General features: G+C 51.9%; 1 protein-coding gene across 4 annotated transcripts; it reads left to right on the top strand.

Annotated features, from left to right (window-relative positions):
- The first annotated feature begins 2846 nt into the window (after window positions 1–2846).
- LOC119138229 (zinc finger MIZ domain-containing protein 1-like) lies at window positions 2847–22079 on the top strand. 4 transcript variants are annotated; one of them, XM_037278093.1, is made up of 23 exons: window positions 2847–2974; window positions 6306–6391; window positions 11017–11135; window positions 11701–11814; window positions 11909–12014; window positions 14981–15116; window positions 15212–15326; window positions 15412–15620; window positions 15758–15959; window positions 16031–16330; window positions 16398–16583; window positions 16662–16739; window positions 16819–16987; window positions 17064–17205; window positions 17300–17510; window positions 17592–17697; window positions 17795–17955; window positions 18023–18090; window positions 18181–18249; window positions 18326–18549; window positions 18627–18787; window positions 18868–19140; window positions 19420–22079. In XM_037278093.1, exons 3-23 carry the CDS (start codon window positions 11067–11069, stop codon window positions 19525–19527), a joined length of 3207 nt encoding a protein of 1068 aa, XP_037133988.1. In that variant the 5' UTR covers window positions 2847–2974; window positions 6306–6391; window positions 11017–11066; the 3' UTR covers window positions 19528–22079. The 4 variants fall into 4 exon arrangements, with proteins under 4 accessions (XP_037133988.1, XP_037133989.1, XP_037133991.1 ...); XM_037278094.1 differs by having other exon boundaries at window positions 11017–11140; XM_037278096.1 differs by lacking the exons at window positions 2847–2974; window positions 6306–6391; window positions 11017–11135; window positions 11701–11814; window positions 11909–12014 and adding exons at window positions 13388–13747; window positions 14025–14731.
- Window positions 22080–22085: the final 6 nt, after the last annotated feature.

Genomic DNA, 22085 nt, shown 5'->3' with positions numbered 1-22085 from the left:
GGAAACGTGCAGATGCTTTCCACCAAGAATGTTAATGAAACACATTCCTGTTGGGTTTTCTTGGAAACCAGCTTGGATTTAGGGAGCAAAAAGGGGGACCCTGCTCCCCCGTCTCCTTTGGAAGGAATGATTCTTCTGCCAGGGAGGAGCGTGTCAGATGAATCATAACTATGATTCATCCATATTTTGTTGTTGTATTTGACAGGATATGAAATTGTTTCAAGAGTCAATAATATGCAAATCCAAAAAGAATTGAAGGGGTGCACATTTTGATAGCCAATTATGCCGTTACCACCGAGACGTGTCTGTGACAAGCGAAAAAACTTTTGCTTTCTGACAGCTGGGACCCATTTTGCCTTGAAACCGGATCCTCTCCAGGGTCCACTCTGAGGCCTCTTAGCACCGGCGACTTATCAAAACACATCGTGGACTTTGGCCATCCTTGGCCATTGTAAAATTTTGTAGCCGTCAACAAGCTTTAAGATTCAATTTGGTCGCAGCAAAAACGTCAAGGCGACACGGCGGCCCGCCTGACTCAGCTCGGTCACGGGCCAAATCGATCTCCCGTTAAAGGGCATGAGCGGCGTCAGATAATATATGAAATCCATCCGGCGCTGTCTTGTGTCAGAAACAAATCAATGGGCCCGGCCAGCCTCTCTGTGAAAAGTCCACTGGACGGAAAAGGCTGTGCCGTCGCTGTGGCAACGTGCTAAAGTAACCAAGAGGAAAATAAACATGAACTAATTGCGCACGCGACCGCCACTGCCGTTTGGGAAACAAAAAGATAAGGTGACTTTTATTGTGACAATTGTCAACATGGACTCTTATGTTTGCCATCTAGGTCTGAGCCAAAGCTTCAACAGAACCTTCAAATTCCAAGAGACAATGTCTTCTGGTATGTCCTCTTATTTCCCGGAAATGTATTTAATTGTGATTGTAAATGATGCACCAGCGCTGTTGCGGCGCTTATGTTTTTCGCCAGCCTTTGCAAAAGTTAAAATATTCATGCCTGCAACTTCCCACCTCGCACTTCTTCTTTTTGCGTGCGCCAAAATGTTCAGTTGCACTTCCCCTCCAGTTGCGCACTGCCTTTTGACTCGGGTCCGCGTCCACTGCATCAGGGACAAAGCCGATGTCATAGCGCAGCCCGCACGTGAGCAACTCGTCTTTTCTGTTTTCCGGGCCGCCCTCCTCATTGTAACTAACGTAATAACTATGCGCCGCTAATAAAAAGTTCACCTTTCCAACCGCAGTAAATCAGCAGGCAGACAAACACAGCGAGGCTTTGAGCCTAATTGACTTGCTTTCCGCTCTGCGCCGTAATGGGGCTGCAAATAGCTTGTTAACCTCCTGTCAGGTAAAGCAGAAACGAAAGAAAAACACATTTATTCACGCGCCGTGATATTCCCAAACCACGCCGGCGGGCTTTTATTAAGCGGAACCGCCACTGTGGGCAGCCGCACGGGCCTCGCGCAATCCGATTCAGTCCAGCAGAACAACAAATCTCTCATACGATGGTGCATCAGCACATGTAGACAGACAATGTCGCAATCCTCAAGTATTCTTTATCCTCTGCAAAGAATGCCGAATATGACTTGAGGTACGGAATTTGGCGCTGCTGCTAACATTAATAAATAGCGATCTTTAACATATATATTTTGTATAATAATTGCCAAGCGTGGACTTTGGGAGGCTAAAAGGTAAGCAAAGCTGCTTTCCAGGAAGAAGCAGCAGCACACGCTGAGTGAAATCGATGCTTCCTGTCACCTTTTAGCAGGACAAATGGCGTCTATTGTCCCGGCCCGCTCCCTCCCCCTAACTTTAGACAGCTGGGGTAGACACACGGGCTAAAGGGGGGGGCTCAAACACACAAGTCTAGTCAGCCCCCCACACCCCCGACCCCCACTTCTCTTTCCGTTCCCAATTTAAAGTCAATAACAGCAACACAAGCTGGTTTGTAACTTTTGATTAGCTCGAAAGGGGCCATAGCGGGTCATCTGTTTGTTTGCAGGGGGGAGGGGGCAAGTCACAAAGTACAAGGCGTTGATTGACCAAAGATTTTTATTTAATTTTACTTACGCGTGACAAAAGTCCATGAATCAATGACATCACAAAAGGACCAATTGGGTTGATTGGATCCCAAAAATAAACTTCATTTGCTCTAACTTCTTGGCTTATTCGTTTACTCCAAGAAATTGGTTTTGGGTGTTTGGATTACAATCCAGATTTGTGGGTGACATAAACCCAGGTGGTAGACAATCCCTTTTTTGTGAACCCGAGGTGGGTCACTTCCCAATGCAGCTACTTTTGGCACCTCTGTAGTTGTGATGCTGCTGCTTGTGCTTGGCACAGTCATGGCTGCCTCTGCCGCCGATGCCTTGCGGTCTGCTGCTCTCAAACATGTCTTTGTTATTCAGAGCTTTCCATCAGACAGCGGCCACCCGCAAAATATGGAGGCTGGATGCAAGCTGGATGCAGGCTGGGCCGCCCCCCCCCCCCCTTGTGGAAGCAGAGGTGGAAGGGAGGGGGCTTATTTTGGTGTGTTTTTTTAGATCTATGTTCTCTGTAATTGTGCCATTGTTTGGATTAATCACAGACGTGATTTTATATTTTATTACACAATAAAAGTGCACCAGGACAAGAAAGAATTTGTGAAATACTCAAATGTATTTGTGTAATTGTCGTGAGTTTAAATAGGAAAGAATGATTTAAGATACGTTTCGTGTTTGACTCGTATCTCAAAGCAGCTGACCAAAAGGCACGGAGCAGCGAAATCCGGGCCGCGTTTTCCGCTCAGCCGCGGCGCTCCAGTCCCAGCGGTAATAGAATAGCCGTTGTAATTTGACACTTGAACTTAGTGCGCTCCGCCGGAGTGTCTCCACTTTACTCGCCGCTGGTGTGGAGCCGTTGGCGGGGACACTATTTGCAAACAAGAGGCGACAATTAGCCAGGACTTTCTCCGCTTCCCCCGCCGGTGAGTCTCCGCCGCCGCTCGCCGCAGCCGAGGTGCGGATACGGCCGCATTGCTCGCTCGTTTCGGGCAGCTTTTGTCTTGTTTTGTCCTCCTCACTTGGCACTCGGGCTCAGCAGATTGTTTCCGATCATCAACAAAAGGAGTAATCGGAACCGTAGAGGCTCCGCTCGCACCGGCAACCGGGCGAAGGGGGCATTTGCTCGGCTTCCCTGCGGTTGGCGCAACGAGCTTCGGCTTGGAGGAGGCTCGACCGGGGAAAGCTTGCGTGCATCCGGCGTGATTTGTTTACACGGCGCGCTGTGCAAAACAACTCCACGTTGCTTGGAAATGCTCTGCTCTGCTTTCTGGCTCCCTTTTCAAAAGCACAGAGCTTTTGTCTGCTTGCTGCGGGTTATTGAGCTGATGTGTGCACGCTGCAGGATGACTGGAAAAGGCTCAACAGTGGGGACTGCAGTCCACGACGCGAGTCTTCCTGAAATGGAAGCCTTCCTCCCCAATTTGGCAGCGCATGCATGCAAGCACGCGTACAGTGCAGAGTTCGGTGGCACACGAGGGCGTGCATTGCACTGCCGTTTCGATGCTTGATGACAACTTGATGGTGTCTGACGAAGGATCATCGCGCCCAGTGTCGTTTTGTGCACAGAGGCATCCACTGCTGATCTGGCAGAAGTGGATGACTTCCAGACAATGACACACATTTGCAGCTTGCAGTGTGATGGTGCAGCATCCAGAAAGCCGATGCTGCTGCTGTCACCGCTGCAGGCGGTGTCCTTCCTCTCGTCTTGTTTACATTTGTCAGGTCGCCCCCCCCTTGCCCCCCTGCATGGTTTCTGATTTGTGCACCAGGCCCCCTTGACTGGCAACAGTCAAAGTTGCACCCGGCTCATTATCATCATAAATGAGCATTGACGGAGCCCCAGCAGCAGCAGGTTTGCGCGAACGACCGACAGGGGCCGAGCCCAGCGGCCCTGACCTCCTTCCTTCCATTCAAGTCAAGCGTGTGGAAACACAAGCCAGCCGGCCGCCGCACAAAAGGCACATTGAGGCGCGCGCGGATGTGCGAAGCAGCACGTGCGTCTGGCCACCACTATTTATGAACTCCTTCGCTTCCTGCCCCGCCGCTGTTGGAACATTGGCACTTCTCTGCAGTTTGAGCTCATCTTTCTGCAGCCACGCGGTCATGTGTTCTCTGACAAGCCCTAGAAAGAATAGACACTCTCCTTTCTTGCTAGCTTTTGCCCTTCTTTTGTTAGCAGCAGTAGAACACGTTGCTATCACCCAAAATGCCGCTTTCTGACTAAAAAGCGGAGAAATTGAGCAAGAAGCGGGATGATGGCTGACATTTTTTTTTTTTGAGTTTGTGACTTGAAAGCATAACTAGGTTGTACAGGACGACGTCTTTGGTGTCGGGCGTGTGTGTGCTGATTTGTACCCCCTCGCTATCCGGTCAAGTTCATTTTTTATTATTTTTTTTAACACAACAGAGGCACGCTGTCATCTTGACTGTTGACTGTTAATATGAAGCTTCTATTTTGAAAACACGGCTCAGGGGAGAAGGATCCACAGCGGGTGAGGTGCCGGCCGGGAATGCGGCCAGACACCACAACCGTTTAATCGCGTCGGAGCGTGCCACCGCCGTGCTGTATATTTTGCCTTGTTGCCGATCGCCGTGTTTTCTGTACTGTAAACGAGTCCCGGCTATCGTATTTTGACAAAAATAAAAACCAAGACGCCTCATTTTGAAGGTTTTATATGTTACCTCAAGTCGAGCGGGACCTTGACTTACACATTGTAATGAGCTCATTGTACTGGCATGGCAAATCAATTTTCCCCATTCAAATGTATTGAAATGCCATCTGATTTGTTTTGTAAAGGAAAACCGCACCGTGGCGCAGATTCTGACCCGCAAACTTGATTTTTGGGGAGTGCGGCGGCCCGATTGCTAGATGGGCCCTTCCATCTGCCAGCGGCGGGCGCATTTGTTGCTTTTGACTTGAAAGAGGACACTTGTGCACGTGAGCCTCGGGTTTCAACGCGGCTCTCTTTGCCTTAATCCCGCTGTTGACTCGCGCGCTAAACCCCGAGTGTGTTATTTTTGCTCTTTTTGAGGGAGCCCCTTTGGCCGCATAATCTCCCTTAATCTAATCTATCCGCCGCTATAATAGAGCGGCAATGATGCCACTCTATGGAGAGGGATCCAGAGGGATCCAGAGCAAACACACGAGCGTGCCGCGCCGCACCGCTGGCCTCTTGTCAAAACGCAAGTGACCTCTTAGTCCCGACACAATGGCGGTAAACGCACGTTTGCTCTATTTGGACTTGTTGGAAAACTCAGCGGCGTCTTTTCCGACCGTCGGAGCGCCGATCATTTGTCGCGCCCATGCCGGGTGGAGAAGGATGACGAGGGCGCGTCCCGAGGCGGCATCCAAAGCACAAAGGTGCTCGCTGACGGCTCAGAACCGTCCCAAACCAAAGTGGAGGTGTCTCATTCCTCCTCAATGTGCGTGTGTGTGTGTTATTTATGAGGTTGGAATGTGAAACCTAATCTGTGCCTCGGGGGCGGAGGGGGTGGAAGGGGGTGTTCTGTCGTAGCGTGACCCTTGTGAGTCGCCACTTGTGCTAGTTTATGACTCTTTAGTGATGGAGGCGGGGCAGCCAGACACAGTTCTGATCCATAGTCTCCATATTCCGCCCTGCTTACTTTTTTGTTAGCGGAAAGATGAGGCTTTCTCCCTTCGCGGACATTTTCAACCAAGCCGCCGCTAGCAAAACATCTCAATCAATAGCCGCCGTTAGATTTGAGTTCATCAACCGGTGCGTCTTCAGCCGGCCGATTATTTGCTAGTTAGGTCGGCGAGCTGTTTGCTACCGAATCCACGACCGTCCCAGTCAGCATTTCCTGAGCAGCAGACCATTTGAGCACAATTGACTCGGTTAGCCGGCCACGACTTGCTACAAATTCATAATGAGCAAGGCTGAAGATGACGGCATCCAAAGCAGACCCCCCCGTCTTCGCCCTCTTTTTCTTCCTCACCTTGTCATGTTGCACATTCTTAAAATTCTGCCCCAGCCTCTGCCAAGGTTACCGTCCAGGGGAAACAAGTGCGTTCCTGGAGAGTTCGGTCCTGGTTCGGGATGGCTTCTGAGAGCGAAATGCTGTTGCCCCCGTTTTGCTGAGGCGTGTCTTTTTAAGCCGGTCCGCAAATGAGAGCGAGCGATGGCGCCTTGGCCGAGCACGAGCGCATATTGATCCGTGCAGAAGTGCCGAAATCAAAGCGCTGTGTCGGCTTCCTGTCCAAACAATTGACCTTTGCCTCTTTCGCCTGTGTAGGACCAGAAGGCTCGGGTGCTGCTGCTGTGTGGATGGGCGGGGGGCGCTCTTCCCAGGTCAAGACTCCACGATTAACGGCACCACAGGTGAGCTGTTGTTTTCTTTTATGGGGGGTGGGGGGGGGCACTGGATGCATTTTGAGTTTGTTCCCCGGAGTGCTCGATATTGCTGTTAGGCCGTCAGCGTTGATCCTTCTCGTACGTTTCACTCGGAAGCTTTTCCTCTGCGAGTGTCACTCGCTTTCACGTGTGAAGCGTTGCGTGTACGCTTGATGAATCATTGCTTTCCTCTGTGAAATGTGAGGGACAGACATTGTGTGAAAGGAAAACGCGCAGGGAGGAGATTTGAAGAAAAAAAAACTCCCCTTCCTGTCAGTGCTCTCTCTTTTACTTTTCTGTTCTGCTGAGATCTGGAACTGATAAGTGCGCGAGGCCTCTGGTAACCCAGCAGGAAGGATGGAGACCCCCGCCCCCCTCTCGCCCACATGTCCACCTCCGCTGGACACACAAAAGCAGCAGCAGCCTGCCAGCCTACACGTGTAGCGTGCGGCGTTCTTGGCACGGGGCGACGGCCTTGGCAACTCGGTTCCTAAGTATTTCTACCTTGCCGTCGTCGCTCGGCGTGCCAAAGCTTAAAGTAGAGCAGGATGTGCAGAACAAGCTTTGTCGGCCGGCCGTGCCAGACAGCCGCTCACGTGCGCTGCCTTGAGGCAGTTGACTTGCTTTTGTCACAAGTCGGCACTCTCAGGCGGCCTCGGCGCAAACCGTATGTTTTTGTCGCCGCTCGTCTCCGAGCGACGCGCTTCTTGCTCTCGGTTCTCGGCATCGTCGGTGTTGGATTCCTAGATCTGATGACGTCAGCTGATCTGACGATGTTGACTGGACCAGAAGGTTCCGGCCGGGTTCAACCTCCCCCCTCCCCTCCTCTTCACAAATGTCCAACTTTGTGTTTTCTTTCCTTCGTGCTCAACGAGCGTTAGTACAACGGTGCCATTGACGCGGATAAAGAGGCTTTGTTTTTCTGCCCCCCCCCCCCCCCCCCCCGTGACATTGTGAAATATCCCAAAGTTGAACTTCAGCAGAAAACGGAATGGCCGACAAGGCACTCCAAAAGCGCTCCACGTTGTACGCGAGGCGACTCACAGTGGCTTTGGGCCGTGAGCGTCGCTTTGACGTTTGTCCCCGTCCAAACGTTGTTATCGCGCGGCCTCGGCGCAAACACGCAAACAATCTGGCCTGTGTGTGCCTTTGCGGTCACGTGGGCCGGACGAGCTCGCCGAGTCATCGTGCCTGTCCTGGAATTTCCTGACGCTCCGTAAACAAACGCACCCCCTTCTTCCTTTGTTCGCCGGCTAAAATGATAAAACCGTCATGCGAGCCAGATAAAAAAAAAAAAGAAAGAGCTCATCACAGCTTGCGTTGCATGCGCTTGTGCTTTTGAACATGAAGCTTCGGGATGCGTGCCGCCTTCTCGTGATTTTTAAATTTAAACAGCAGTGCGTGTGTGTCGGCAAAGATTCCCAAAAATTGCCCTCAATGCGGCTGAAAATTGCTGGAATCTTTGTCAAGATGGCATCGATGGCGCTCATCAAGCGTTCAGCCAGTCACGGCTGCCAATCGCGCTCGGCTTCAGCCACTCACATCCCTTTCGCCGACAAGTCGCAAGGTTGTGTCGGAAGGGGCGGGCCTAAATATGTCACACATAGCTGGATGCTCTGAATAGTCGGTCCATCTGTCCGCATGACTGCACGCTACATGGAGCTTTGTGGCGGCGGATCCGCTCCGGGGCCTTGTAGCATGGGTAGGTGGGGGGGGGGGTCTGTAAATAGCCCACCCTGCATTAAGAACCAACATGACCTCACCAACCCAAGAAAAAGAAGCGCCGCTTTCTCGGCTCTACCGGAGCTGCGATTGAGTCACGGCGAGTGTCGCGCCTTGGCCTCATTTTGTCCAACGTCTTGGCATGGCTCTCACTTACAAATGTTTATCCTTTTCTCAAAACTAAGTCATGTGACTGGAAACAGTTGACTGTTAAATAATAATGCATGTTGACTTTAGAATAGTTCAAGGTATAAATTACATGTCTAAGTAATCAACTTGAATTTATAGAACAAGTCAACACAAATTGAAAAGGGCAAGAGAAATCGCCAGAAGAAAATGGAATATCTTCTGCCGTCGCATGCAAACTGGGCGGCTTGCCTCCGCGTGGTCATCGAGTGGCGCTAAATCACTCCACGTCTTTTCTCCAGCGCTGGTGTTTGTTGCTAATCCTAATCACAATTATCATTTGATCTTTTTCAATCAAATAGCCAGGAGCAAGCGGAATAAGATAAAGCCTTTTCTCTTTGGGGGCCCTCGGGCTTTCCCGAACAGACGGAGCCGCGCCTTCGCGTCGCATTTAAGCACGCGGCTGAGGGAGCTTGATTAGATTCCTCCCTCCTGTTTTGGGGGGGGGGGTCATGAAGAAATATCACAGATGTTCGTCTGCATGAACTGCTTCCCCTTTACACACTTCCTGCTCATTCTGCCCTCTTCAGACAAGCCCCCCCCCCTCCTCCTTATGAGGGTTCTAAGTCAGAGTCAACGAGAACAAGTCAGCGAGGGAGGTGGGCAAACAGGAACAAGCTCGGTGACAGCGCTGGCTGCTTCTTTTTTTCTTTTTCCGCTAACGTCGCGCCATTGTGCCCCCGGCCGAAGGTTGACTCAGCCGGGCCGGGCCTGGCAGGAAGTGTTCGCTGCACTTTTCCCATCCGTGGCCTCTGCCAAGCGGGCCCGAGCAGAACAATCCGTCTCCTGTGACTGCGACTGGGGAAAGCGGAGGGAGGGAGGGAGGGGCGGTCCAATCGGGCAAGGCTAACATCGGTCTCCTGCGTTACGCAAGCGCTCCCTTTCTTTCTTTCTTTTTTTTTTTGTTTTGATCCACATTGCATGAGGCACGGCGATGATACTGCTCCCCTCTCCGGCCAAACGGGGGATCTTTCCATTTTGGCTAACCCGCCCCCTCCCATCCCCCAGGAAGCATTGCAGTCTGAAAAGTGGCCAGCTGCAGAGTAAATAGAGACGGCGTACGTCCGGCGCCTCGTCGGCAATCGGCCGGCGCATCTTTTGGCTAAATCATCCAGGAAATTGTCGGCGCTGCCGCGATAACGCAAATGGGTGTTTGTATGCTAATAGAGCTTGCTGGCCGTTCAGATCCGGGCATTAGCGTGGAGTGGATCCTACTGCCATATGTCCGCCATGTATCGTGGGGCAAAGTGGTTCTGTCTGGAGATGACATTATCCGACATTGTGCACAAGTGCGTTTTCCTCCATCGCGGTTAGAAGGCGGGGCTATGTCAAGCGTTAAACTCGGTTAGAGAAGACATATTGCCTGTGGCCCTCTTGTTTTCCTCGCCAAGTTGACGTTTTTTGTATCAGCGACCCCCACCGCCACTGCTCTGCCTTTGCTTTTCCAATCATGTTGCAGATGCGCCCGATGGCTGCACAATCTCATGTGCTTCTGGACGTGTGGGGCTCCCACAGGAATTTCAGGAGGCGATGCGTATGTGAGCAGGTGGTGGTGAGAGGGGGGGCCGTCGGTAAAGTGTGTGCGGGTGAACCCGCCCTCACTCACATTTTGCCGCTGCACACCGAAGCACATTGAATAAAAGAAATCCATTCCCAGGCCTGTTAAAGAGCAGCGTGGGGAGGTGTGAGTGTGCACATGCGGTTGGGGGGGGGGGGTTAAGGGGTCCAGTCTCATATTATCCTCTGTGGCAGCTCTGGATGGAGCCTGCTGGAGGATTAGGCCACATTCTGGGAAGCAACAATGGAAGTCATCCACATTTCTATCCTCCTTTTTTTTTTTTTTTTTGCTGCTCTCAACAAATGCAGCCTTGTCTCGAGCCGAGAAGACACCTGGACCACCGCGACCAGGAGGAGGATCCCCCCCTCCCCGCTAGTTCATTTGCCTGTTAATGGCCTTTTGCGTTGTTTGTTAGCATTACACTAAAACCTTCAAAGCTATGCGATTTGTGTTTTGATGACTTGGGTTTGCCTAATTGAGGCAAGTGTCGTCCGGATTGGGAAAGTTGCGCAATCGAAGCTCATTAAAACCATGCTGACGAGACGCTTCCTCCTCCTCCTTGTCTTCCTCTTGGTCTTCCTTCCAGTCAGGACCTGCCCTTAAACACACAGCATTGAGGCTTTTGTGGCGGCAATTAGTCACGCGTCTCGCCTGTCGACGGTGGACGGCCGCGTCACCTCAAGGCCCACGCGTGCCGACACGAGAGCCGCCTCGCTACCTTCCGGCGACGCGTGTGTGTTGACAGGCTTGTTTCACACACCGTCGCAGAAGTGTGGCACCCCCGGAGTGATGCTCTTAAGTACGTTAGCGGCGACCAGGCGGCTGTGTGGCTCGCTAGCGCCATCTTGCCCCACAGCGCCCCTCGTGCGCTGTCAAGTGGTTGAGGAACAAGCATTTATTTGCAAGTCGGGATGGATTCGACGGCCGGTGCTTGTTTGAGCTGGAGGGTTAGCAATTCTTTGGAGAAGGAAGCGTGATCTTCCAGAAGCAAGGCTGGGAGTGAAGCCAAGGGCAGAGAGAAGGAAGGAGCAAGCTGTGGCCGTGGAGACACCTGCTGGCTGCGGCGTAACATGACCGAGCGAGCAGGGCCGTGCAAAGCGCATCCGCTGGCAAATTCTAAATCATCGACCTGCTCTTCGTCTTGCAGTTTGATGGGCGGCCGGTAGAGCGGCGGGGGGCCACCGAGGGGCGAGCGACATGAACTCCATCCCGTCCATGGACAGACACATACAGCAGACCAATGACCGGCTGCAGTGTATCAAACAGGTGAGGTGAGACACACGCCGGCCGGGGAATGAGATATGCTTTGTCTGGTTTTTTTTGGGGGGGGGGGGCACAGAAAAGGCAGCAGGAAGGAAAACAAGGCAGGGCTCATTGTGTGTCACACGCTGGGAAAGGTGACACGCTAGCCTAAGTAGCCCCCCCTCCATCCCCCTTGACTCCTCTCAGTCCAGCGTACAAATTGATTTTGTTGCTGCAATGATGAATTAGCAACAAATGCCATGATAAAGTGGAGGAAATTGCTGATTGAATCTCGCGCTCCAAAGCAAAACCCCAAATCATTGCGCCGCTAATTTCTGCGTGCTGAGAAATGACGCTAATTTCATTTGGAAACAATGACTGGAGGCTGTTGAAGTTGTGGACAATTTACTGAAGATGGCTGGGTGGAAAAACAACCTCTTATCTGGGGACGATGTGGACAAAGCCTGTAGCAATCTTGACGTGACGGATGTCTCGGATCCAAACGTGAAGAAATAGGAGGACAAAGTCCAAAGTTGACTTTATGTTGTCTTTATCTCTCTCTTCTTTTGTTCTGGCCCTACGTGTGCAGCACTTACAAAATCCGTCCAATTTCCAAACGGCGGCGACGGAGCTGTTGGACTGGTGCGGCGACCCGCGAGCCTTCCAGCGGCCCTTTGAGCAGAGCCTAATGGGCTGTCTAACGGTAACGCCACACGCCAGACGCTTTCCAGCTTGCCGCCATTTTGTCCCTGAAGAAGGAGTTCCAGCTTTGCGTGACGTTGTCTCGTCCGGTTCAGGTGGTGAGCCGCGTGGCGGCACAGCAAGGCTTCGACTTGGACCTGGGCTACCGACTGCTGGCTGTCTGCGCTGCCAACCGGGACAAGTTCACGCCCAAGTCAGCAGGTAAGAAGGCAGGCGCCATTTTGTTGTGCCGGTGGAGGTTTCTCCTTCCGCTTTCAGCGTGGTTTCCAAAATCGAGCCCACCCGCGTTCCAAAAGCGTGCTCCCCCTCCCTTGTGAAGGAGGTAGTTAAAACGCTTCTGTGGCAGCCAGGGAGATGGCCCTTCACCCGTCCCCCCGACACCCAGCGGTGCTGTTGCCCAGCAACGAGAGTCGCGGGTGTCCAAACTTTTTATTTCCTCCCAGAAAACTTGAAGGAGGTGGGGCTCCTGTTGTGGAATGTGACCAGACTTGGCCTTAGTTGTGTTGCCTTTTTTGACGGGGGCGCATCAGCAATTCAAATCGATGAAGTGACCATTCAAAAAAGGACGATTTCGGGTCCTGTTGCATTTTTTGTCAGGTTGTCGCAATCACTCAGCAACCAAGGCTGAAACACATCAACGCCGGCCGGCACCACGCTTGACGATGGCGAAGCCCGTTGAGGCTGTCCTGTGCACAACTAAATGAGAATCTTGGCCAAAAGTTGATTTTTCTGGATCTGCGTGTGTCGTACTTGAGCCGATTTGCTTTTTAGCGTTGACTGAAGCCGCTCTTGACAAGAGCAGAAAATCCCGCCGTGTCATTCAGTGAGTCGGACAACCGACGGCTTGAATGGATGCGCTCCGGGGGGAGGAGAAGGTGGGGGATGGGCCCCAGCGGTGACCTCTTTGTGAGCCAGATTAGTCGCTTGTATTAATGCATGATTGTGCGGAGGGCATCAAATGATTGGGGGCCGGGGTGAACGCCCGAGCGTCGTTGTACAGTTTGTCTCCCCCAAAGCAAAAGCCTTCATCACCGCTTTGGGGGAATGGTACGCTCCTGATTGTTTGCGCCTCAACAGGCTCTTGGAATTCCTGCCTTGTGAAAGGGGGGCAGGGGGGTGCTTAAGCAAGCTATTCAGGGAGGTAATCAGTCAGCCCGAGTCTCGTTTGTCCTTTTTTTTTTTTTTTTTAAGATAAAAAGGAGTAACCTCGGACGGTGGTCACCCGCGTTGGCATCGGTGGAGCAACACAACCGAAGCCGTGCATCCAACCGTGAATCCGACCAATTAGTTGCACAATTATCTTGCTGTTATTATTGGAACTATTTTCAGGCGCAACCACAAAAACGTGGTGCGATTGTCAAAGAGGCACATCTCATCCAAAAAAGAAAACCTTCCACACAGGTGCCTGCTGTGTCAATGTTGCTTGTGTCATTATTTATCCAAACCTGATGAGCTCTAATTGGCCCCTCCCTTGCCCAACAGGAAGCCACAGCACCACTAAGCTGCCTCCTCTTCCTCCTCCTGCACTGCCCTTTAATTACTATTGTGATGGATGAAATTGTCCTCACAGAACAGTCACTATCATTTTTTTTTGCATGCAGGGGGGGCATGTAACTGGAGCAAGGCCAAGGCACAGATAGTCTAGCACATTTGGCCCCACCCCCTCTCTTTGCAAGTTTGAAATGTGAGCTGCCTGCATTTTTTTCCCTTCCTTTTCTCCTTCTTCCCCTCCCCTCGCCTCGCCTCCCCTCCTCCGCTTGCCTGCCTGCCTGCTGGCAAGGAGGCTCTGCGCTGCCGGCGGACACGCAGCAGTGAGCGAGCGAGTGTGTGTGTGTGCGAACTCACCGGCCAGCGAGAGTGGATGTGATTGTGTGTCTGGGCAGAGCATACAATGGATCGCTAAGCGGAAAAAAGGAAGGCGCATCAATACGGAGGTGAGGAAATGAGCCTTCGTTTGCCTCTCTCTCTCGCCTCGGCCTTCCTCGTCTCGGAGCCTTCAATCATTTGTCACCTCCTCTCCTCGGACTACAAACATGGCTCCTCCTGCAAGTGTGCTAGTCCTCGCCGTCGTCGGGCTCTCTCGGGGCTATTTGGCGTGCACGGGAGCCACCGGCTCCATTGTGACCGGCGTCGCTACTTCTGTTTTTCACCCTGTCCTTCTTATCCACTAGCCGGCCGGCCGGCCATGAATAATTGATGCGCATTGTGCAGGCAGTCGCCGGACACGGCGGGAGAGAGCGAGGAGGCAGAGCCCCTGGGCGCAAGGCAGCGGGGGTTTGGAGCCAGAATGTTTGGGAAGGGCGCTGTCGGCGGGCGAGACCGGCAGCTCTTGACGTCCTCACTGTGCTGCGAGCTTTTAAAAGCCGACTCGCGCCTCGGTCGCAGCTGATGCCTTCTCCTTTTGTGCATCATCTGTGCTTTGGCGGCTTCCTGTTTGTCCTGCAAGCAACATGCAAGATGGACACTTGGTTTGCTTTGTAGGACAACATTGTCCAGTTTGAATTTGTCCCAAAGTCAATTACTGACGGCTTGCTCGGACACTCTGGACAACTTGTGACAAACGAAAAGGCAAAAGAATGAAAACAACACGGTGGAAAAGGCAGCAAAGCGTCTTGGCTTTGGTTTTCCGGCCGCCGCGACAGCCGCCGCGACAGCCGCCGAGCCCGTTTGGCCCACTTGTGCGCCTCGTGCACGAGGGGGTCAAAATGGCCTCCGTTATCTTCTGTGAGTCGCATTGACCTACTTGAGGCGGCGTTCCTGGCCAGACTCTCGGCACTTTATCGCTGTAGCCCTCACCTCACAGATACGCCAGCAACTTTTGCTTTTGGAGATTCGGGACCGTTTGGCAGCAACGGGAACGATCTCCCCAATGGGCGGCTGCTGTGCGGAGCTGCGCCCACCCTGCGTTCGTATTCTCAGTGAGTCCGTCTTGGGTGTTATCAAAACTTTGTTGGTCGACAAATTTGTGTGGCTCGCTCGCCTTTCCGTACTTGCTGACATAAATCGCACGGACCCGAGGCCGGCGAGCGCGGCTTGCGGTTCACATCCAATGTGGGAAGGAGCTACTCCTCGCTAGCATGCACGGACGACTCGGCATTTTCACCCGGCCCTCCCGTCGAGACCAAATGATCAACGGGTTTCTTGTGCTTCCTTGCGTTCTCTTGCAGCTCTTCTGTCGTCGTGGTGCGAAGAGCTGGGCCGCCTCCTCCTGCTGCGTCACCAAAAGAGCCGGCAGAACGAGCCCCCTGGAAAAGTGCCCATGCAGCCCCCCATGAGCTCCATGAAGCCTGCTTTCTCGCACGGGTCAGTCGCCTCAGAACCGTCACCGTATTTCACCTGCGCCCGTCGCTAGTGAAAGGCTCACAAGAAGGGTCTGGTGCGTTTGCTTTTCCCCACAGTGACGGGTCTTCACCCTACGACTCGGTTCCCTGGCAACAGAATGCCAATCAGCCTCCGGGTTCACTGTCTGTGGTGACCACCGTGTGGGGCGTCACCAATACCTCGCAGAGCCAGGTGACCATTGGCTTCCCGGCCCGTGAGGCGGCGAGCGGCCGTCAACCTGACCTTGAAGCCCGTCTGCCTACCGTGTCCTCTCCAGGTGTTGGGTAGCAACAGCAACAATCCCATGAACCCAGGCGGCAACCCGATGGCGTCGGGGATGTCTGCGCCCAATGCCGGGATGAACGCCTCTCACTTCGGCGGTGCTCAGCAGCAGTTCCCCGGCAAAGGCAACGCCAACCAGGCCTATATGCAGCAGGGCATGTACGGACGGCCCGGCTACCCTGGCGGGGGCGGGTTTGCTGGCAAGTAAGTTCAAAATTGTCCCCGAGCTAACGTGAACGCAAACCGCTTGAATAATCTTTTGCCTTTAAAATGAATGGAAGTGCCAAAGAGTAAGAGTCAAGGTTCCAGTGCAGCCAATATGTGGCGTTTGTGTTTTGAAGCTACGCCGGGGTCCCCAATTCCGGACCCGGAGGCATGGGCATGCCTCCACACTCGCGTCCGCCGTCAGACTTCAGCCAGCCCGCAGCGGCGGCTGCTGCTGCTGCCGTTGCCGCCGCTGCCGCCACGGCAACTGCCACCGCCACGGCCACCGTTGCCGCCCTGCAGGAAACTCAGAACAAGGACATGAATCAGTACGGACCGGTAAGCCCAAACACGGTAACCAAACGTTCCAGGCCTTTCAGGTGCAGATGGAGCCCTATTTTGTCTTCCAGATGAGTTCCTCCTTCCAGATGGCACCAAACCAGGCCTACACTAGCCAGTTCATGAGCCAGGCGGGACCTCGTGGACCCGCCTCCCTCCCCGGGAACATGGCCTCGGGCATGAACGCATCGAACATGAGCGGCCCGCCGATGGGGATGAACCAGTCGCGGGGCCAAGGTATGGGGCCCTTCGGAGGCCACGGCCAACGGATACCCCAGCAAGGCTACGGCGGAGCCCGAGCCCAAGCTCAAGCACAAGCACAAGCACAAGGCATGCCAGTGCTGGGCATGAAGAGGCCCTATCCCGGCGAGGTGAGAGGTTTGCTGAAAGTTATTTTTTTTTTGTGCTGATTTGCTTGAACGGCTCTCTAAATCACAGCCAAACTACGGGGGCCAGCAGTATGGAGCGAACAACCAGTTCCCGAGCCAGCAGGGCCAGTACCCGACAGCCGCCGGTTCCAGGCCGCTGCCGCCGGGCAACTACCCCGGCCAGCGGGTGGCGGGACAGCCGCTCCACTCCCAATATCCGCCGCCCACTGGTCCCATGGGCGGCCAGTATTATAAGGTGCGCGACACTACAAATGCAAAATACTGACTGCTGGGAAAATATTCTAATTTTTAAAATTTGTTTTTTACACAACAGCAAGAGCCGTCTTTCAACGGCCAAAGCACCAACTTCTCTGGCAGCGGTTTTCAGTACGGCCAGGCTAATATGAACGGGGTGAGTCCACAATGACACGAGCGACGCTAGCTTTTGCGCTTTGATTTCAAATGCCGTATTCCCTCTTGTTTCCCTACAGCCACCCAGACCGATGGGCAACTACCCCCACTCCCCAGTACCGGGCAACCCTACCCCTCCGATGACCCCGGGAAGCAACATCCCTCCGTATTTATCACCCAGTCAGGATGTGAAGCCACCCTTTCCTCCTGACATCAAACCAAATATTAGTGCTCTTCCTCCTCCGCCCGGTGAGTAACCGAGAGAGAAACTTGGCCTCGGTATTGCGACCGGCCGACCAGCCTGAGTGTTCCGCCTCTTGAATAGCCAACCACAACGAGGAGCTGCGCCTCACCTTCCCGGTGCGCGACGGGGTGGTTCTGGAGCCCTTCAGGCTCGAGCACAACCTGGCAGTCAGCAATCACGTCTTCCACTTACGGCCCTCGGTGCACCAGACGCTCATGTGGAGGTAAGACTTTGGGAGACCTGGACCCGCGAACCGCCGTCCCGGCATTTTGGCTGAGGCCTTGAGAATGAATCCAAAGATCCTCTCCCGGTTCCAGGTCGGACCTGGAGCTGCAGTTCAAATGCTACCACCACGAGGACCGGCAGATGAACACCAACTGGCCGGCTTCGGTGCAGGTCAGCGTCAACGCCACGCCGCTCACCATCGAGCGCGGAGACAACAAAACCTCCCACAAGCCCTTGCACCTGAAGCACGTCTGCCAACCGGGCAGGAACACCATCCAGATTACCGTCACGGCCTGTTGCTGCGTAAGTGCAAAGACGCACGCGCTGGTACCGGTGTGTCCCACGCGGGCCGCTTTTGCTCAACGTTTGCGTTTGCTCCCGCAGTCGCACTTGTTTGTGCTACAGCTGGTCCACAGGCCGTCGGTCCGCTCCGTCCTGCAGGGTCTGCTGAAGAAGAGGCTCTTGCCGGCCGAGCACTGCATCACCAAAGGTACAACCGCCGACAGCTGAAGTCCAGCTGAAGAGTGGAGGCCGCTTTGACTTGACTTTGATGTGTGTTTTGTTTGCTCATTGTCCTCGCTGTCAAGTCAAGAGGAACTTCAGCAGCGTAGCCTCGTCCTCGGGCAACGCCGGGCTCAATGGCGAGGACGGCGTGGAGCAGACGGCCATCAAGGTGTCGCTCAAGTGTCCCATCACCTTCCGGCGAATCCAGCTGCCGGCCAGAGGCCACGACTGCAAGCACGTTCAGGTGCGGCCAGTGACCTGCCAGCATGGAGAAAAAAGAAAAGAATAATAACGATGGGAATGTTTTGCAGTGTTTCGACTTGGAATCGTATCTCCAACTGAACTGCGAGCGAGGCACGTGGCGATGTCCTGTGTGCAAGTACGTTTGATCGCCGAAAAGAGGCCAAAGTGGTCCATTATGGTTGATTCATTGAAGGGTTTTTTGTTCTCTCTCTCTCTTTCTTCCCAGTAAAACGGCGTTGTTAGAAGGGCTGGAGGTGGACCAGTATATGTGGGGCATTTTGAACGCCATTCAAAAGTAAAGGCAACATCCTTAGCCTTACTAGTTTTTTTTTTTGGTCTATAACGTCTTTTCCTTTCGAATGCGTCTTCAGCTCCGAATTGGAGGAGGTGACGATCGACCCGACGTGTAGCTGGCGGCCCGTGGCCATCAAGTCTGAGATCCACATCAAGGAGGACCCGGACGCTCCCCTGGCCAAGCGCTTCAAGACCATGAGCCCCAGCCAGATGATAATGCCCAACGTGACCGACATGATCGCTCAGTTGGGACCAGGGCCCTCGCAGCAAGCCGCCGGCACCGGCGAATATGCCACTCAAGGTAGGCCGTTTGCCCGCCTGCAAAGAAAGCGGGAGCCGTTCCAAAGCCGGCTGACGTGTGGCCCGGCGCTCCCCTAGGCAACAGTTACCACGGCAACTTTGAGTTCCCGCACGGAGCACCGGGCGCCACGTCCGTCAACGACTTCATGCACGGGCCTCAACTGTCGCACCAGCCCGACTTGCCCGGCAGCCTGATGAACGCCGCCGACAAGCCTCTTTCCCACAGCGTGCCCGACTCGGTGAGTTGGTTTTGGAATTCCACCATTGCCCTTGGTGACCATTTCCAAAAGCGTGTCTGAGGTGTGTGTTTCTTTTGCAGATACCTCACCCTTCCGTCAACGAGCCGCCGCACGGCACCTTGCAGCAGAGCATACACGGGTCGCCGCATTCGAGTGGCCAGTCGGGGCAACAGCAACAACTCCACCATGGCGGACCCCCTCCACCCTCGCGGCAACCGCCGCCGGCCCCTCCTCCTCCTCTTCAGCAGCAGCAGCCCGGTGCAAACAGCCACCCTCATGGCGACCTGACCTTCAACACTTCCAGCAGTTTGGACGGCCAAGCCGGCTCGGACATGCCCGAACCTTCTTTAGACGTGAGTAGCGCCGGCACACGCAAGCCGTCTTAATTGCGGGACATGGAGGGATGGATGCATGTCCAGATGGATGGAAAGATGGACAGGTCAGATGGATGTTTGTCATCCTTGGGGTGGGCGTGGCTAAACCTTTGATGGAAGAACTTCAAGTTGGTTTGTTTGGCTTCCATTTAAACTTTCCACCTGAACGCCGAAGCTTCCTCGGTTTTAAGAAAATGTGCACACTTTTGCAAGCATTGTTCATTTTGTCTTTCTCCCCTCTTCTTACTCCTACCGCAGCTTCTTCCAGAGCTGGCCAACCCGGATGAGCTTTTGTCCTACTTGGACCCGCCCGGCCTCCCCAGCAATAGCAACGATGACCTCCTGTCGCTCTTTGAAAACAACTGACAAAAATCCAAAACAAGGAGAGAAAAAAAAAAAAAAAAAAAGGTTTGTACTTGATGAACACAACAAAGATGCACTCCCCTTCTCTTCTTCCTCATGTATAGTTTTGCTTGAGAAACAAGAAGCCGACTTGACCGGATGGTTTGCTTTGGACTCATTGCGCTCGGCAGCATCGGGCGGCCTGAAAGCACCGCATCACTTTTGCTTCAACATTGGCCAAGTGTCCAATTGAAGCCATGTCAATACTTTCCGGAATGTCTTTGAAGCGCGTCACCCCAGCCACAATTTTGGATGCTTCTGGAATTCATTTCAGATGGCCATCAATACAAAGGAAAGTGTTTCCCCCCCAAATTGTTGACACACACGAGTGAATTAGGCTGCAGTTCTTCGCAGTCTCTGAGTTGCCTCGTGGATCACTTTTGTCCGCTCATGCTGTAGAAATGGGCTCGTCCGCTTCCCGGGTCTGAGCACGTCCCGCTCCGGAGCAGCCCTCGTCTTCTATTGGATCACGTTGCAAGCTCGCGTGGAAAATCACTTCCGAAGCTATTTACTGCCACCTCAGACAAAGATCAAAAATCATCTGAGGATTCATTTAAGGCGACTTTCTCGACCTATGGCAGATGAAATGGCCACGCCCTCTTCCGCTTCTTTCTGCTGGCAGCCTTTTACACAATGTGCAAAGTGTGCCAAGCGAATCAATCGTATTTGTTGGATTGATTTCAACACTAACACGGGAAGGCACATTGCTGAAATCATTTACCGGTTTTTTGTTTTTTTTTCTGCCTCATCCAACCAAACACATTTTGGCTAACCGCAAAAGGGCGAAAACAAAGTGAAGTGTGCACGATCGCGATGCGTGCATGCGTGCGTGCGTTTGATCCGAGCCATGGCAAACCTTTCCTTGATTGACTGCCAGCGTCCGTTTGAAGCAGAAGTATGCAAATGTATTATTTTCTAACAAGTGCTATTGTGGCTGCTGTTAATATCATTGTCAATATTTTGCTATCATGTCAATGACAAAAAATACGAATTGTCTGTCGTCCTCATCCTCCTCACATGAGGCACACTTGGCCACTCCAAAATAATTTCCTGTTTGTTTCATCATACAGCAACATGATTCTATATTTTGATTTTTTTTTTTTTAAGCAAGCACAGAAGCCTGTCGAAGATACTGAACTGTTTCAATTTTTTTATTTGCTGGTATTCAGTGTGATCACATTTGTTGTTAATACACTAAACATGTGCCAGGCATATATCTGTAAGAAATATTTTAAAACATTGTCCTTAAACACACACGCTAAAGATTTTATTATATTTGTCATAAAACATGTTGTGGGGTTGTGGCCATATACATGTCATCTCCTTGTCCCCCCTTCTGTTATAATTTATTTTGTGTTTTTTAAAAATTATTTTTCTGTAAGGCTTGAAACCCGACGTCTGTCACTGTAGCTTGTGTTTTTTTGTTGGCCCACAGGGTCACCTATGTTTTTTTTTAAATGTACTTTTGCCTTTTCATCCGTAATTCCAGAAAGTCAATATCTCACTCTAGTCTATTATTATTATTATTATTATTATTATTACTACTACTACTTTTTGTTGCCATATAAATTCCACATTCCCTTATTTTGATAATTTATTTTGTACTTACACACTTGTTTTTATTTTTTTGTGCTTGCTGGCTTTCAATGAATGTGAGTGAATATCATTGTTGTCAGTACAGTGATATTTTTAAAGAGCATATTTTAAATAAATCCTCTGTATTGTTTGACATGATAGAAAAAGTATTTTTATGATGGAAAATTTCATCCCTTGCTCTTTTTTAATAATTTATTTTTTTACTCTTTTATCCTTCTGTTAGGCTAGGAAGCAATTGTCTCTTGCTGGAGCCTCCCTACGCTTTTTATTAAAATGTCATTTAAATCACTTTGCATTTCAGCACACTGACAAAAAATGACTATACACTGCCACATCATTTTATTTTAGTATGAAACATGGGATGAATTCATGTTGATTCGTTTCTTGCATACAGGTGAGCCACTTTTGTGTATCCTCAATCTGTACTTGCACAATCACATTAAAGGGCACACATACACACACACATATATATATATATATATATAGGTCTGGAAATTTACAGGACAAAGCGAGGTTATCTGTATATATGTGAATAAAAATAGAGACGTGAACAAAAATGTATTCATGTTCCCTGGGAATGTGCATTGTTTGCTCCGAATAATAAAAGATTTTTCAACCATTCCACTGGAAGTGGGAAATTGTTAGTTTGAGCCCCTACCCCCATTTTTGGGACTCATCGTGTTAAATGAAATGTTCTTCTCTGTCTCTTCTATACTAAAGAAAAAAAGGAAAAGCAAAATTTGTCCAGAAGATTGTAAGTAAAGCCACATTTTTTATATCATGGACAAGCCACGGTCTGTGTTTGTATTATGTACAATCATTTCATACTGACGGATTTTTTTAAAGTCTTGCAGAGCTGCTGTATGTAGTTAGAACATGTGACACCCTCATATTTATCTAATAAATATGCATTCATATCATACCCG

The sequence above is a fragment of the Syngnathus acus genome, chromosome 19 (assembly GCF_901709675.1).
Source record: "Syngnathus acus chromosome 19, fSynAcu1.2, whole genome shotgun sequence".
NCBI lineage: Eukaryota > Metazoa > Chordata > Actinopteri > Syngnathiformes > Syngnathidae > Syngnathus > Syngnathus acus.
Note: the sequence above shows the minus strand (reverse complement) of the source record. Positions and strands in the feature narration are given on the sequence as shown.